An 18,306-nucleotide genomic window follows, 5' to 3' on the forward strand; every position below is an offset into this window, starting at 1 on the left:
TGAATATAATGTAGGAATACTTGGAGAATGCATTGATTTAATAAAATAATTTTATTGAACATTTTTACCAGTAACTATTATCAATGTTAAAAGTCTCATGACTCTTCATAATTTGAAAGCATGCTTTATCCCTTCATAAATTGTCCAAGAAGTTCTTGAATATTAATGTGCAGGCCAGCCTACTATCTTTTGGATGATAAAATTACTCAAAGATCACAGTATAAAGTGCTTTGGTAAATTAAATTTTGGGGATGACTGGGAACCACTTGTATTCAAAAAAGTCCCACGCTTCTAGTATTATTAGCAAACACTGCTGGGAACTCCTAAAGTTCAAGCTAATACCAAGCAGCATATTTACATGCAGGAATATTCATTACTCCTTTTTCCATTATAAATTAATGATCACTTAAACTAATGTCTATTTCTCTCATGTTTTTTTCAATCCAATCTGTATAGCTGGAAACTTGTGTGTAAACTCCAGGATAGCCACTTTCACCACATTTGTAGCCAAAAGAAACAATTCCAATCAAAACCCAAGGAGCTTCATAATCGGGAACATTCGGTTGTCTGTTTCTGTACATCAGTGGTCCACCTGAATCTTTCTATTATGAGAGAGAGAAATGAAATCATACATAGCAAGTACTTTTAATTACAACAAAGTATTTAATAATGAATCTCAGTAATTACTTTGGCCAATCACTATGGAGTGATAAACTAAAAATTTAATCTCATTTAAAAATTTGAATCACAGTTTAAAAAATCACTTGTGAACACCAATTACTGTTCAAGAAATGTGTGTATAGGTTTATATGGGCATTAATACTGACTCATGCAATTGGTAATTTTATTACTTTCTTCTCGCTTCTGTTCTGTGAATGGTGAAAAAGTCCTTCCAGATTCCATTTTGATATCAGAGCTGTTACATGAAGGGTCAAAAACCTTGTAGCTTGAGAGCTTCACAACTTAGTTTACAAAATTCAATGTTTCTCTAGCATTTTGCGGCTGATTGAATATATGTATCCTGAATGTATTATATTTGAAATTTTAAAGGTGGTATAACTGTTTTTTTAAACCATGAAGGCTTGGCAACAAAGTCATCTGTTGGTGCTTGTCTGTTATGTTTCAAGTCACAGAAATAATATTGAAATTACTGGCGCGTTAGTTTGTTTAAGTGTGAGACTCTGTGCCGTGAATTTTTACATAATTGTGTTTATAAGAGTAAGCACTTTGTTGCAATTGTTTTTCTTTCAAGTGATTTAATTATTTTACTACATATCACCGATATACCTGACATGCATCTTTCCCTCCTTCAAGTCTTCTTGCACAGATCATATTGTCTGGGATCTTTTGAGCTGATAATAGGCTGTAGTTTTTATTGCAAGCAGCATTTGAAACAATTAGCATGTCATCAATGATATGGAGTGTTGGAGTCGTTCTACCACCTGCATGAGAAATGAGTAAAAGATACTGAAAAATCATAAATTCTGTACTAAAAAGTCCTAATTTATTAAATATCAATATAGTATTCACAATTCAAACTGCTTTGGGTATTGATTATGGCCATAACCAGAAATTCTTTTCAAAGGTGGACAACTGATATTTCAGGGAAGACCAAAGTGGCAGAGCACTAGACAACCATGTTATCCCATAAAAAATTAGCCATTTTCTAACATTTCAGGGAGGAGACTTGACCCCCCTAGTCTTCACTGTCATTATCTCCTCGATATAGATGAATCACATCTGCTTTAATAATGGGGGTTTTTTTTTGTATCAGTTTTTATCATTTTGAGAAGGTCACTAAACTTCAATGTTATGTAACTTCTTAAATGTGGAAATAGTTGAAAATATGTGCCTTTCTCTATGTGCAAGGGTAGCCCCCCCCCCCCCATGTCATAAATTTAGTGGTATCTGTTGGGCATTCACGCACTCATACAAACTGTTCAGAAAAAATTGGAGGGTAGACAATGTCCATCAAGACAAACAATATTTGCTATGGGACTTATGGTCACAATCCACTCAGTGTGTCAGAGAAGCATAAAGTAAATTTTCCACATTGAAGTTTTAACAGTTTAAAAAAAAGACAACAAAATCATAAGTAGCATAATCTCTTGCATATTAGCAAAAGACTAAAAATGAGGGGTTGCTCCAAGTGACGTTGTAGAGTTCACAATAGCAAATGATTGATGGTTATGTTCTGGAGAAATGCTGCTGCTTTGGTTTAGCAGAAATGAAATCAAAAGTGGACCTGTGCTTGAGTTTGACGTATTTATAAGTTTTGTTTTTCTGACACTCTGGGTGAATTGTGACTATAGGTTCAATTGTAATTACAGTCTGACCTACTTATAACGAGTAGCTCATTTCCAGAAAAAGAACTTGACTCGTTAAATTCATATTCAAATGAAAAAAAATGAAATTTTGAAAATTATAATGCTTATATATAACATGGTATGGATATTTGGCATTTAGAAAAAAAAAAATCACCTTTTTCTGGCAACTTCATAATTTTATTTCATCTTTGACAGTGAAAACTTTCCTTTTGGCATTTTTCTCCAAACAATAAAGAACACAAAACACGGGGAAAAAACAAATTCTAGTGATGATCCACACAATCAAACATTGGAGTTCGTATTGGAAGTGAAGCAAGGGACAAATTAGCCATTTTTTAAAATTTCTGGTTGGCCAATTTCTCTTATCTTCATTTTTCTTGCTGATATATGTTTTCGACAAAGCATTACTATTCCTGCACATTAAAAAACAAACCTTGTGGGGTGATAAAACTTTTTGCAAATTATTTGATTGGTATTTAAGAAATGTATGTGCAAGCAAAGCACCAGGACCAGATGATATCTATCCCAGGGTTCTCAGGGAAGGTGCTAATGAATTGTTGGGGCCAGTCGCACAGATATACAGGAGTAGTGTTGCTGAGGGTATCGTCCCGAGAGATTGGAAACTGGCTAACGTTGTTCCGATATTTAAGAAGGGTAGTAGAGAAGTGGTGTCTAATTATCGTCCAGTGAGTTTGACGAGCTCCCTCTCGAAAATTTTGGAAATTATCATCAAAAGGCAGTTTGTGAAGTGGATAGACGAGAATAATGTATTGTCGGATAATCAGCATGGGTTCAGGAAGGGGAAGTCATGTGTAACTAACCTCCTTTGCTTCTATGATTACGTGACTAAGGCTTTGGGTAAGAGCAAAAATGTCGACGTTGTTTACCTTGATTTCCAGAAGGCATTCGATCGGGTCCAACATGGCAAACTCTTGAAGCGTTTACACGAGATTGGAATAGGGGGCAACTTGCTGAATTGGATAGAATCGTGGTTAAGAGATAGGTCGCAACGAGTTATGGTGAACAGGGAATTCTCTGGTTGGACAGACGTCACAAGTGGAGTTCCTCAGGGAAGTGTCCTTGGCCCCATACTTTTTTCACTTTTTATCGACAAACTCGATCAGGGTATCGATGGAATTACTAGCAAATTCGCAGATGATGTGAAGCTAATGGGGGTAATCGGAAATGAAAGCGATAGGGAGTTGCTCCAGACCAACTTAAACAAGATTGCAGCATGGGCAAATGAATGGAGCATGACGTTTAGCGTAGATAAGTGCATGGTCGCTCATTTTGGTTCGAACAACCCACGGTTCTCTTACGAGTTGAATGGTGTCACTATCCCGGATGCAACTAGAGTCACCGATTTGGGAATTCTCATTGACGAGCGACTTAAGTTTTCTGAACATTGTTCAGCGGTTGTCAAAAAAGCGAATAGAATGCTTGGTCTCATTTTCAAAAAGGTCTCTTCGCGTTCTCCTAAAGTCATTCTTCCGCTTTTTCGAGGCTTAGTTCGTCCTGGACTGGAGTATGCTGTAAGGTTTTGGAGACCATACCTACAGAGGGACATAGACTTGGTTGAAGGGGTGCAGAGAAGAGCTACGCGTGTCCTTATTGGCACACAGGGCTTGAGTTATGAAGAAAGACTTCATTTTTTGAATATGTTTACATTGGATGAACGCAGGTGTCGAGGAGATATGATCGAAGTGTTCAAAATTTTCAATGGGATGGATAGGATGGACCATGAACTTTTAGTACACCGCCAATCGACTGCTTTTACAAGGGGACACCAGTATCGATTGGTGAGGGACAATGCAAGGTTATGGTGTCGCAGGGAATTTTTCTCCAATAGGTTTGTTAATAAATGGAATAGCTTACCCCCGGAGGTAGTAAATTGTAACACAATTGACACGTTTAAAAAGAAATACGATAAACATGTTGGGGTAAATCGAGAAGCTATCCATTCTTAGAATAAGACAACCATAAGTATTCTTTATGGGCATTGTATAATATTTTATCATGTGTGTATATTGTTTGTAATTTGTGTTAATTGCATTTTTAATTGGGTTGCTGTATTTTTTAAACATATGACATCCATATTTTTATGGGCATCTTTTTATCAGCCACCTCGTTGGGCATTTTGCCTGTTGTGGCGTTGTATTTGTATTTATCCCTCATCAAGGGTTTCATCTATATATTATTAGAGGAACAATAGAAAAGGTTTTATGGTTCTTTTTTGCATTTATGTTTTATTACATTTTTGTATTTATTTTTTCAAATGTTTATTTCTTTCAAACTGAACACAACTTCCGTCCATCAGCATGGGTGGTTTACTACTGAATCAGTTGCACCGGAAGTGTGCACGTGTACCTAACAGTTTGAGTGTATATTTAGTGTTGAGCGTGAATTTTTGTTTCTGCCATCCATTTTCCTAACTATGAGAAGTGTAATGATTTAATATTTGTGTCGTTGTAGGCCTGTTGCTCTCTCAAATATGTACTATATCAAAAGTGTTGAACGTTTCCCCTTTCAAATCGCTCATGAAATCCAAGCTACAGTGAAAACTTGCTCGCTAAAAGCAGCAGAATTACCATGCAATCAGCATTGTACCTAACAAAATGCATTAAATCCAGACACTCACTTAAAGCTAGGCTCGTTATAAGCGGGTTCAACTGTATTCATCTTGATAGGTACTATCACGCCTCCAATGTTTTTCTAAACAGTGTGCAAACACCATGAATATCACAAAAAAAATTAATTTCACATCCTACTGAGCTTATCACATTAGTATTGAAGATTGAGCATAGTTAAATAGTTGAATAAAATTTCCTTCAACTGAATCATAGAAAATCATGAAATAACTTTAATATCATGAACAAGAAAGAATTACAGCAAAACAACTGCCACCCTCCTTTCCTTTGATAACTTGCCTTCCAAGTGGTAGTATCATTTTGATACTATAGTGAACTAATGCATTTGGGTATTCTGGATCAGAAAATCAGCCTTACTGTGAGTCCTTCATAAAGGTTTTGTTGCATAATTTTGTTTTTTATACTTTTTACTCATCCAATAACGATATCTATAGCCATATAAATGATTGAATATCTATACCCTTTCTATGATTTTGTAAGAAAAGCTTTACTTTACCAAAAGACACATCTGCCCAACCAAGAAGTGATACAGGTTTTCCAATCAAATCTGTAGATGAAAACGTGTTATCTGGTAAGCAAACATGAGCGATGCTTGGTTCCAGTATTTCTGATGACAAGGTCAAGATTGCTATGTCATTGAAATACTCATCAAAGTTTTCATGGATCTTTATGTTGGAAATTTCAAAAGATACACCACGGTCTACTTCGATGTTGCCAATTAGAACAGTGAATTGGTCAGGGTCTGATTTTCTCCTAGAAGTTCAAAATGTGTACGGATGATGCAATAAACGAAAAATTATACTTAAAAATAATATGTACTAATAAAATACAATGAATGATAACGTGAAAACACAATTTTTGAATAATCATATTTGTCAACATACAAGGTTTACGTTTTCCCACTTAAAAATAAGTCTTAATAGAAATATACTTGATAATTAGAAATATATTAAATACAAAGGGGGAGAATATTTTACATGACAGTGTATCTAAAGCAAATACATTCTGTAATTAATATTTTTTCGAGGATTTTTCTTTTTACACGCACACACAAACATCTTCAATTTGTCAAGCTAACCCAAGGGTGTTTAATTTTCAGGAGAGTGCGGGCCACTTCATTGATTTGAAAACGAGTGTTGCGGACCGCTTGAGTGATATATGCACGAGCCGTTTGAGTGATTTGGAATGCATCACTGGCTTCAGTGAAAGGTCACTTAAGTGCTCTGAAACTTGACTGCACTGATCTGTAAATATATTGCATATACATATAGAAAATATATGTAAATGTGTATATATCTATGATGTATATACATAAAATATATGAAATATATCTATGATGTATAAAGTCATGTGTCATTCAAGCGATCTAATGCCGCCAGTCACTCAAAGAAACTAGGAATGTACCGTACACCACTTAAGTGATGTAGAACCGTTGGTCACTAAATTGAAGTTTAATAGCACCACAGGTCACTAAAGTGATCTGGAAAGTTGCTATGGGTTGCTTCAGTGCTCTTGAACTTTGCCTATGTATTACTTATAGTGTAATAGTGGTGAAATCAATGTTTCTACTACTATTCAAGATAATGTGAATGAGCGGAGATAGGGGGGAGCCCCATGCTGTGCTGCTTTATTAACTGCTTACCTATTGGTGACAAAACAATGTGCTGCTGAAAGGATATGGACTCTGTCTATTAATGATCCTCCGCACCAAAAAGTGGAGCCTTTATAAATAGCTACCTAGATGTAAAACAAAGCTCTTATGGAGAAAAAAAGGTATCAGTGCTGAATGAAATTCATATACCAGATTGCAAATGTAGTACCACAGACTCACAATACATAATACAGGGAAAAGTATGTATAACAATGATCGTTTTTGTAATGGGATTATTCTGTAGTCCCAGCACATTTCAATTTTATTTCTTAAATTAAGTCATATTTGGTTCCTCTATAGTAGGGAATTCAGAGCTGCCCTTGGTGGGGTGCAACAAGTTCAGTCCCACTAGGGCCTCCTCTTTCCCCCCCCCCCCACACACACACACTTATGGTGATAACAATTTCTTTCATAAATTCTGAATTTCCACCAATTCTGGAATTATTTCTTTCATTTACCCTGAATTTTCATAGGTGCTGGAGTCATTTCTTTCATTTATTCTGAAAATGTTCAATTCTAGAATTATTTACTTTATTTATTCTGAACTTTCATGGGTTAAGGAATTATTTCTGTCAATTATTTTTGTTTAATTCTGATTCTATGATTCTGAATTTTTATTATTTCTCAGACAATTTCTTTCATTAGCTTCTAATTTAAATTTGTTTCAATTTACTTCTTTCATCAATCTTGTTCCTTGTTTTTAGAATAAACTTTATTTATTCTTTTTTTGGTAATTATATACATATAGTCGCCCCCCCCCCTCGTATTTGCGGGGGTTATGTTCCCAGGTGACCGCAAATATGGGAAATCCGCAAATAACCAAAACCATCAATTTTTTTTTGTATAGCTTGTTTATTGAACATCATGAGAAGAGCAGGAGGTGGAAGGAAATGTTAAAGAAGTTTCAGCGATTGTTGTCAATGTTTTCTGAAAGAACATTATGATTTTTGTTTGCCATTTCTTCTTCATATCATCAAGTATGTTGGAATATGATGGCAAGGCTTCCTCTACCAATTTTTCTACGTGTGAAGAGTACCATAGAGGGATCTATGTCATGAAAATAATCTATTGCTGATTTGAACTTGCGAAGCTCGTCACTATGTTACTCATGGTTAACTTGTCTTACATTTCTTTATCTTGATCTTCATCTGGTACCACTTGTTTCATGAGCAGTCAGCAGCATTAATTCCTCCTCCTCTGTCAATGCCTCTGAATTGCTATTAATTAGCTGTTCGACTGCTGTACCCATATCATTGAACCCTTCTTCATCTGTTTTGCTAACGTGGTAATGTCTTTTATAATCTCTTCAGTTGGCTTTGTATAAATGGTTGTGGGCAAAAATTAATCCAACCCGAGTTGACCGTTTCTCTCTTAAGACCTGCCACAATTCTAGTGATGACAGTTATGACATTACCGCGCTCGAGTGGCGTTGTGGTAAGATGCTCATCTACCACCGTGGAGGTGGCTGTCACGGTCCCAGGTTCGATTCCGAGGGAGGATATAGTAAAGATATTTTCCCTAACGAGCTTGAGGTGACCACTGATAGACAGCGCCTTCATTTCCAACCCATCTCATTAATGGCAGTAAATTGCAATATAGCGATATGGCCAGAGTTGGTGTTTGGCAAAGTAGAGTAATGACATTACCGATAGTGTAATTCTTCCATACCTTCAAGACATTTTCTTCATTTGTATCATCTTCTATTGCGTGCACAATCATCTGCGTTGAGTGACGTGTATAGTGAGCCTTGAATGCTCACATTACCCCCTGATGAAGGGGCTGAATGATAGATGTTGTACTAGGAGGCCATACCATCACCTTTAAACTCATTGACGTCTAGGAGCATTATCCAATATCAAAAGAACTTTGTATGACATGCCTTCATTCTCAGGGTACCTCCTGATTTCCGGAACGAAACATTGTTTAAACGAATCCGGGAAAAGTGTTTTCATAGTTCAAACCTTTTTATTGTTCATTCAAAATACTGGGAGCTTTGACTTATCCTTGACTATACCCTTTAATGATTACAGATTCACAGATTTGAAAATGACGGTGGGCATAATCCTGTACCCATATGCCCATATGCATTTGCACAAAACAGCATAGTGTAAGTCTATCTTTATTTGCCTTAAAACCAGGGGCTTGCTTTTCTTGGGTGATAGATGTTTTTTGCGGCATTTTCTTTAAAAAAAATAATACAGTTTCGTCAATGCTAAACACCTACTGAGGTGCATAACTTTTCTTTTCAATAATTTTTTTCAGTCTTTGGAAATTTTCTAGCTGCCTCCTGGTTGGCAGAGGCTTGATTGCCTGTTATTTTTACATCATGTAATCTGAATCATTTCTTAACCCTGTGAAACCAGCCTTTACTTGCATAAAATTTTGATGAAATACACATTTCACCATCCCTTGCCTTTATAGAAGAGTAAAAATATTATCCTCTTCCATTATAATATTATAATCAATTGGAATACTTTTTGTAGCAGCCTTGTACCTATAAAAAAAACAGCATTTTCTGTATGAGAAACACGTGGATCCTGTAGGCGATGTAAAGTTTTTGCTGCTGCGGGTGCAGCTACAGCCACGGCTGATCAAATTTCAGATTCCTATTTCTTGATGTATCTCGCTAGATTCGTTGATTCTGCAATAGCTGGCCACAGCAGCAATTGGCTTACTTTTGCCAAGCAGTCAATATATCTTTTTTTATCTTCTCAAAGCATTATCCGTGAATTATCTAGAAAAATGGGCCATCCTAAACACGCACAAATCAAATTTTGTAAACAAAGCACGTGAATGACGATTGCTGAGTGTTGCCAAAAACATTTCCAATAAAGGAAAAAAAACCATGAATATGGGGGCCGACTGCATATATATATCAATATATATATATATTGACTCTATTTTTTGATACTACATTGATTATACTGAATAGGTATTTTTTCAGCATTCCTGTATATTTTGTAATAGTATATGAATATACTATTACAAAGTTCATATAAAGTTATATTTTTGTTTCATCGATTATACAAAGGCCTTTGACTGTGTTGATCATGATAAGCTTTGGGATATTCTTGGAACAATGGGAGTGCCTAATCACCTCATCTGCTTGATCAGAAATTTATATATTAACCAAGAGGCAAGTGTAAAAGAACAAACTATGGCTTAACTGAATGTTTTGGAATTGAAAAGGGGGTTCGACAAGGATGCATCCTTTCTCCAAACTTATTTACTCTCTATGGCGAATATATAATGAGAGCATCAGATTTAGAGGAATTAGAAGCAGGTGTTAAAATTGGAGGAAGAGTGATCGACAACCTTAGATATGCTGATGACACAACTCTGATGGCAGAATTTGAAGAGGACCTGAAAAACATTATATCAAGAGTAAAAACAGAAAGTGAGAAGCTTGGACTCTACCTAAATAGAAAAAAAAACAAAAATCATGACTACAGCAGATATTCACAGTTTTCAACTAGATGGTGAAAGTTTTGAGATTGTGAACAGATTTGATTTCCTAGGATCAAGAATTGTAAAAGAGGAAACTTGCACAGAAAAAATAAAAAGATGAGTAGTTCTTGGGTAAAACAACCATGAGAAAGCTTAATATAATAATGAAAGACAAAAATGTCTCAATGAAAACAAAAATTAGAATTATAAATGCATTGGTCTTTCCTGTCTTTATGTATGGGTGTGAGAGCTGGACACTACGGAAAACAGATAAAAAAATAATTGATTCCTTCGAACTTTGGTGCTAGAGGAGGATGCTGAGAATTCCATGGACAGCTAAAAGGACTAACAAATCGGTTATGTCAATTTAGAAGTCAAGATTGACTATTCTCTAGAAGCAACAGTCGTTAAACAGAAACTCTCTTACTTTGGCCACGTAATGCGTTCAGAAGGCTCACTAGAAAAAATGGTAATGCTTGGAAGAATGGAGGGAATGAGAGGAAGAGGCAGACCAAGCACCAGATGGATAGAAAAGGTGTTGCGAATCACTGGAATGAAGCTAGCACAATTGAGACATGCTGTGAATGACAGACCAGTTTGGAGAGCCATGTTCTATAGTCACCAGGAGTCGAAATCGACTGGATGGTTCCTAACAACAATTACATATGAATATATATATTTAAATTTGGATGCAGATTCCCTTGTTCCATAAAATATATGAAATTGGGGCCAAGATGCCCTCTGGCTCTGCTTCTGTTAAGAGTGGCTGAGATTAAATGTTATATAAAACATAAGGTATGACATGTTTTGGCACTTAAAAAAGTTCTTAATTATGTTTCAATTTTATTTGTACCAGAATTATTTTTTCTATCTTTTTCATCCGTAAGTTTCTATTTATGTTAGGTGTTTTCCTTACTAATTGATAGGGTGGTCACTTGGATTATCTAGTGATATTAGAAAGATAATCATTGCATATTTACCATCCAAGGAAAATCAGCTTGCCTCGAAAGCCTACCACCTGTTGGTAAAGGAAATGATTGTTTTCTCCGATCTGAAAATTGGAAATTTTTCATATCAGTCATATGTTAGTCTTTGGGGACAGTTGTGATAGTGTGTTTTATATATACAGTAGAACCTCAGGCGGGCAGTTAACCTCAGATAATGGGCGCCCAGCGGACTGAAAAACTTTTCCACTAACAAGTAAAGTCTGTTAATGGATAGTAAAATACATTCAATCCCGTAATTAATGTTTAACCCCACACACACAGTTGACTTATTTTTATTTAGTGTCTAGTTAGTATATTTTATTTAGTGTCTGTTATTTGAGGTTCCACTGTATTTATTCAAATGCTCAGCAATGTGCAGCAGAATCTATATTATTTGAAACAAAAGGGTTAAGATGCAGAAACATATTTTCACAACTTTGATGGATAAACTGAAACAAGATCTCGAACAAATATTTCTAATCCAGAATTTTATTGTTTTAAATCCAACATTTTGGAGAAAATGTTATTTCATTGCAACATAATGCAGAAGTAATAAAATAAAAAGGTGGTGAAAAGGGGAATGTATAACTTTTCACATGCACAGAGCATTGAACACGTATCATGTAAAAAAAATTTCTGTATGAGTAAATATCTTATTATAGCTGTAAAAGGGCTATCATAACAGACTTTGAAGCTAAGTGAATAGGCTGAAAATTTTAGAAATATGTACATACTTCTGATCTAGTGTAATTTTACATAAATCCAATAAAATAAGAGTAAATTATTTGCACTACTTTAATCACTATTCTGTCTTGCAACCTTTGCGTATCTTTGAACGTGTGCATGTAAAAATATAATTTATGTTCTTTATACACTGACTGACCAAAAAATAATCGATATGCCAGCTTGTGGAAAATCCCTTATCATCCAGCTACTTCCAGCTGGTAACTGATATGTACAATGTATTGCTGACATATTTCTAAATTTTCATGAGATTCAAATACTACTAAACCATACCTGCACCTCGTCCATATGCCACTGCAGAATGTCTAACATGTTGGAATGTGCGTGTGGGTGTTATGATCCAAACATGAAGTTTGTTTCTGTGTAATGCTTGTGATGTGTAGTGCTGCCATCTGCCATCAATTTTTCTGTACTGTTGCAAGCCTGTTCTTCTGGAATTTTGATATAAGTCACACTATATATCTGGCAACCAGATTATGAAAAATATAAAATTTATATTTCCTGCATATACATAATCTAAAATCATTTTCTTAAAATATTCAAATCTCATTGAATACTAAATTTTTACACTTTAAATTTCTTTACATTAAGTCTCGTGTATAGTGTTAAATTTTCTGTAAGATTCGTAACAGTTGGTTTAGAACCTGCATGTTATAAGAAAATAAAACATGCAGTGAGAAAATTGGAATTTTTATAAGAAACGTATCTTTATGAATATACGTGCTATTTCCACAAAAATACATTCAAGTACTGTACGAAGCAAGTAAAATAATTTTTAAAAGTTTAAAATTATTTACAGCATTTTATAATACAAGAGTTGATCAAAAACATTTTTTTTTTTTTTTTAATTTTTTGTTGGTCCTCTAAAAACACTAGTGTATACATTAGTGTTAAAGGGGATGCGTAAACTTCCTAGGGTTAATCTATCTACCTAGGCATTTCCGGAGAATAGTTGAAGCATAAGGGTTCGTGTAAGGTGGAATGAGATGAATTGATTTGTGGTATTAGAACACGTTAGAATTCAATGCTAGATTTTTTTTCATACCCAAGGGAGGGTCGAATTTCTCTGGATTGCTCAAATCAATATCAGGCAGATTATCCCATACTTCAAAAAACTTGTTTTCGATGTCTGAAAGGCCTGATGAATAAGTTGTGCGTCCACACTCTGAAAGAAAAAAAAGAACATGTTGCAATAATTTTTGTGTAATTTGACCAATAGTTTTGATTTTAGAGGTAAATTTTAATTTCCCAATGTTGTAAGAAAAAATGGATTATAAAATCTTACATGATATCATTTGAGAAAGTGTTGCTTCCATATTATTTTAGTTGTGACTTCTCACCAGGGTATGAAAAAAATCAAAAAATAATCAGATTTTTTTAAAATTAACTGTTTACTTAATAATTAAAACAAATCTTGTTATTCATTAAGAATGCATATTTTCATTTTACCTAACTGCTTTTTTCTCCTAATCACTCAAATTTAATTAAGCATTAATGAATAAACTACAAATGAACTATATAAAAGCAAAAAATACGAAAACCAAAAATCTGTGTTGGTAACAACATGAAAGGTCATTGAACCGAAATTAACTTCATGGATTAACGTTTTTCTTGTAGGAAAAAGTGCTTTTATTCATGAAACCCCCCCCCCACCCCCCATTAAAGTGAATGAGTGGTCGCAACTCAGTATCATACATCTGGTGTAGGTATCTCAATTCACTAAATCAATAAAATTCAATAAATTTCCAGAGGTATCTAGTCCGCGTGGACAATGAGCCGATATTGCCATATGGCGATGTGGCCTGGGTATCTTTCGGTTTGACGGATGTGCTTCCGACTTGCCCGATGTTGCTAGTGCACTGGTGAAATAAATTAAGAGAATTTGCATATTTTATCGAATTTCATGAACTGAACTGAATGTAAAACCACTGCTTCTAGACAAAAATGCAAATCTTGTACGTCAAATACGTAAGCGTAAACGTGTGTGTATGCGGAGCCAGTAGAGAAACAGGCTTTTTATAAGCGCGCGTAAGTTAAGACGCATTTCGTTCGCTAGCACACCTTGGCGAATTTCTTGGTGTTATTTTGCAGCAATCGGTTAATTTCAAATTGTAACAGTAAAAATGAGTAACCAACGTTTAGATGATGGAATGAGGTGGCGAATTGTGGGGAGGCTAGAAGCAGGCCAATCTCAAGTCCAGATTTGTAGAGAGTTCAATTTAACGCCCAGCGTCGTGTGTAACTTATGGAAACAGTTCCAGGATACCGGATCCATCGAGAGAAAGCCTGGGCAAGGTCGTCCAAGAGCCACGACGGCCAGAGAAGATCGCCATTTGTCGATTATAGTGAGGCGTAACAGGAGTGCTGTCTCTCGTGACTTGTATGCAGCCACAGGAACCCGTGTATCGAGGGTGACTGTTTCCAAAAGACTTCATGAGAGAGGGTTGTTTGCAAGACCTGGTGTTTGCGTCCCGCTCACTTCTACGGACAGGAGAATCCGTTTATCATGGTGCATAAAGATTGGAGTATGGATCAATGGGCGACCGTTCTCTTCACTGATGAGTCCCGGTTCAGCCTAAGCACCGATTCTTGCCGTACGTTCATATGGAGAGAACCAGGGACCCGCTACCTACCCTCCAATGTCCGCGAAAGCTACCATTATGACGGAGGAGGTTTAATGGTCTGGGCAGGCGTCTTGTTGGATGGCCGCACACCTCTCCACGTCTTTGAAAGAGGCACTGTGACTGGTGTAAGGTATAGGGATGAGGTCTTGGAGCCCTATGTTCGCCTTTTCAGGGGTGCAGTTGGCCCCGAGTTCATTTTAATGGACGATAACGCGAAGCCACATAGAGCTCTTCTCGACGATTTTCTAGAGAGTGAGGATATTCGCCGGATGGATTGGCCAGCCAGATCTCCAGACTTTAACCCTATAGAACATGTCTGTGACGCTCTGGAGAGGGCAATTGCAACTCGGAACCATCCAGGGAATGAAAACAGCGTTGCTGAACGAGTGGGACGAATTGCCACGGGAAATGATAAACTGCCTTATTTCAAGTATGAAATCACGCTGCGAGACCTGTATATCTGTAAGAGGGGACCATACCCCCTATTAACCCATTTTTTTGTTTATTCTGCTACCGCTGTTTCATACCTTCCGACTCCAACGAGTGTTACGCACGATCATGCGTGTGTATTACAATTATTGAATGGTTTTTTGTATTGTATCAATGTATGTACATATCAAATTTCATTAAAATCGGTACAGTAGTTCTAGAGATAATCGACCAAGTCTGCAAATTCTCTTAATTTCTTACACCAGTGTAGTTTACACATTTTTATTCTTTCATAGATATAATGGGTTTTGGTAAAAAAAAAAAAAACGAGCTCAAAATTTTAATATGAAAACTAAAGTCGAAAGCCCAATGATATTTATGTTGGTACAACATCTAGCAATTAGGAACCCTGGTACAACATTGCAGTGCAGTTTAGCTCCCTATATTTTTCTGCAATATTTTCCATTCACAAAATCTAGAAATACGGTAGCTTTCTTTCTTCACTGTATCTAGGAATTAAGTTCAATTCTATATTTACCCCAAAAAGATCTATACTATTTTTAATTATAAACTTCACCGCATACCAGAACATGCAAACCATACCAGGTTACATTCACTTCAATATCATTAAATTTATGTAAAGAAAAAAACCAATTTAAATTTTGTAATTTAAATTGGTGTACCCCGCTTGTCACCTCTCTTTCTGGCTTTCTCTTCGTTGACTTTGTGGATGAGAGCTTCCCCGAGAACCAGAGGTAATCCACAGCATACTCTGGGCACATCTTTGCCTACCCATCCGCAAAGCGTCGGCCATCCGCCTATCAGTACAGAGGCGACTGCGAACTTGCAAATCCTGACGTCTTCACAGGAATTTCTGCCATCCGGACTCGCGCAGTCCGGATTCGTTCTCGTGTAGTTCCATCTCAGTCTGTCGGATAGGATTGTTCCTGAAAGTGACGAATATTCAGTCGGTATTGCCATGAAACATTTTTGAACAATATGGAATGAGCTGCCGACAAAATTAAAATTGACTTTTTATGGAACTACGAAAATACTGATTGACCATAGAAGTATATACACTGAGTGGCCACTTAATGGCTGGATGATAAGAGATTTTCCAAAAATTTATTAAATTACAGCTCATTGTATCGCTGATATCTTTCCGAATTTTTTGCGACATTCGACTGGAATTTTTATATAAGTTGCACTACATATCTGGCAACTAAATTGTGGAAAAAAGGAAATTGATATTTCGCATGCGTAATTAAAAGTCGTTAGCTTAATGCATTTACTTTTATTACTTTTTTCGCTTTTACACCATTTACATTTATTTTATTTCATTCTTTTATCGAATATTAAATTTCTTTATAGTGTGTCTCATGTGTAAATTATAAGTTCCGTAATTTATTAAGTTAATTATAAAAGTCAAATTATAAGTTTCGTAAAAATCGTTCGAAAGCCTAAACAGACGAATTTCGTAAAAATTAGTCTGTCCCGTAAAATACGGGATGATACTATAAAACCTACACAATTAGTCACCCCTTCCGACACGTTGTACTGGATCCACGATTGAGCCTTGGGATGTTTAAAGTTCCAATTTCACTCTCTAAGGCTGCCACAAACTACTAAGGTTTGAAATTTCTGATTTAGAGAAATGAATTCAAGTGTGCTCGGACATATCTGAGTCTCTCTTCAGCGTCGGATTTTTTTCAATCACCGAAGATGATTTGCGAACAAAAAAAAGAATCATCATTGAAGACTTTATTGCTAAGTCCTGTGGACATGTCGCATAGGAAATAGTCTCGCGCATACACGCGACGTGTTTACGCTCGTAGTAGCTTCCAGTGGACGACCCTGCCTTAATAATCTTTTAAAAACCAGTTGCTTAGAGAATGACGTTCCCAATTCGTAATGACGTAAATGGTGATGTTACGTACGCATTACACCAGACATTGCGCTTCTGAAGAGAGGAATACTCGATAATAAGAATGTGTGGCCGGTCACTATCACTCTTGACATTGGTCATAGCATACATATATATATGTTCATAACATGGCATAAAATTCATATGTGTTACTTACTTTGGCTGGATTTAGGGGTAAAATGGTGACAACGGGTTAAACCAAGAGCCAAAAACAGTAGCAAAGTCCATGTAAACATCATCTGTTACCGATCGATTATTTTTTCATTTATGTGTATTAACTCTTCGCTAGATGACTCGTTGTATTATCGAGCAGTTAAAAAAAGCGACTCTTCAATGAAATCGCGTTAAAAATGCATAATATCCGGGGTTCTTGGCTCACGTGACCGTTTTGCATCGATATCCAAGGCCACGAATCAAGTCACTGGCCAAGAGACTAAATAAAGAATAAATAAAATTAAGGCCTTGAGAGAGTGATGTAGGAAAAAAGGTATTTTGCCCAAGGGGTTTGTGTTGCTAACATTCGCGATGCCACACACGTACGTCGAAAGCTCCGAATCACTTTTAGTTTTCATCTCTCTATATATAAGCCTAGACACACTCCATAAGTAGTATTTTACGACTCGTGTAAGACCGAAACAATTGCGCACGGCAGCCATCTAATGGACATCAAATGCTATCACGCAGTTTCCTGTAAGAATTCCTTCACACATTTTTATTCGATGCAATTAAAATGACTAGAGCCCAGATTATATGCACTAAAAAATAGGGCGAAATATGCGATAACCCACCCAGAATATGCACAGAATCCTGAAAATGTTAAAAATTCCAAAATATGCACAAAAATGAGAAAATGGGCACCATGCATAAAAATAAAAGCAGATGTGTTTTTAAAATGCATCATTTCTATTTCTTAGCGCATATGCATCCATTCACAGACAAAAAATATCCACACACGTATGTATACATCGCATATGCAAATAACTTTTACATATTTTTATTCTGGCATTCTCAATTTCCAGTTTATTGTAGCTGCTCAGTAACTAAAATACCTCCTCCTAACCAGATCATGGACCGCCGCTCTGTCTCTATGAAGAGGATTCTAGCAGGTGGTCGAAGACCTGAGTCATGCTGGAAGCAGTGCATGTATGTGTTGTAGACCTAACGTGAAGTCTGTTTCCATGTAATGCTTGTTATGTGTAGTGCTGCCATCCGCCGTCAATTTTTCTAACTATGAGGGAAATGTATTGCTTGAATAATTCTGTGGTGTTTGGTCAGAACATGATATCTCCAAAAAATGACTTTTTGATCTAAAAGTCGTGCTAGTTATAACTAATTAGAAGTGAGATAAATGCACAAATACGTTCCTACTGCTAAACAACATGCTCGTGTATGATATTTCCATTTGTATTTGTGTGTATGCTTTATTTTTGATTTTTAAATGACAATGAAAATGCTCGTATCTCAAAAATGTGATTTTGGAGTTATCATGTTCTGACCACAACACCACAGAATTGTATTGTTGTAGG

The 18,306-nt window shown here is 36.1% G+C and overlaps 1 protein-coding gene across 1 annotated transcript; it reads right to left on the reverse strand.

The window, feature by feature from the left end:
• Nucleotides 1-34: 34 nt before the first annotated feature.
• On the reverse strand, nt 35-17,134 carry LOC149083527 (trypsin-1-like). The gene is made up of 8 exons (XM_089234047.1): nt 16,938-17,134; nt 15,552-15,803; nt 12,849-12,968; nt 11,054-11,124; nt 6,618-6,712; nt 5,472-5,728; nt 1,288-1,442; nt 35-602 (listed from the first exon to the last, which is right to left on the reverse strand). The coding sequence occupies exons 1-8, from the start codon at nt 17,017-17,019 to the stop codon at nt 396-398; spliced, it is 1,239 nt and encodes a 412-aa protein (XP_089090173.1). The 5' UTR covers nt 17,020-17,134; the 3' UTR covers nt 35-395.
• Between the last annotated feature and the right edge of the window lie 1,172 nt (nt 17,135-18,306).

Source organism: Pholcus phalangioides, unplaced genomic scaffold (genome assembly GCF_987345545.1).
Source record: "Pholcus phalangioides strain wild (caught in Gottingen) unplaced genomic scaffold, Ppha-v1.0 ptg000008l_1, whole genome shotgun sequence".
Lineage (NCBI taxonomy): Eukaryota > Metazoa > Arthropoda > Arachnida > Araneae > Pholcidae > Pholcus > Pholcus phalangioides.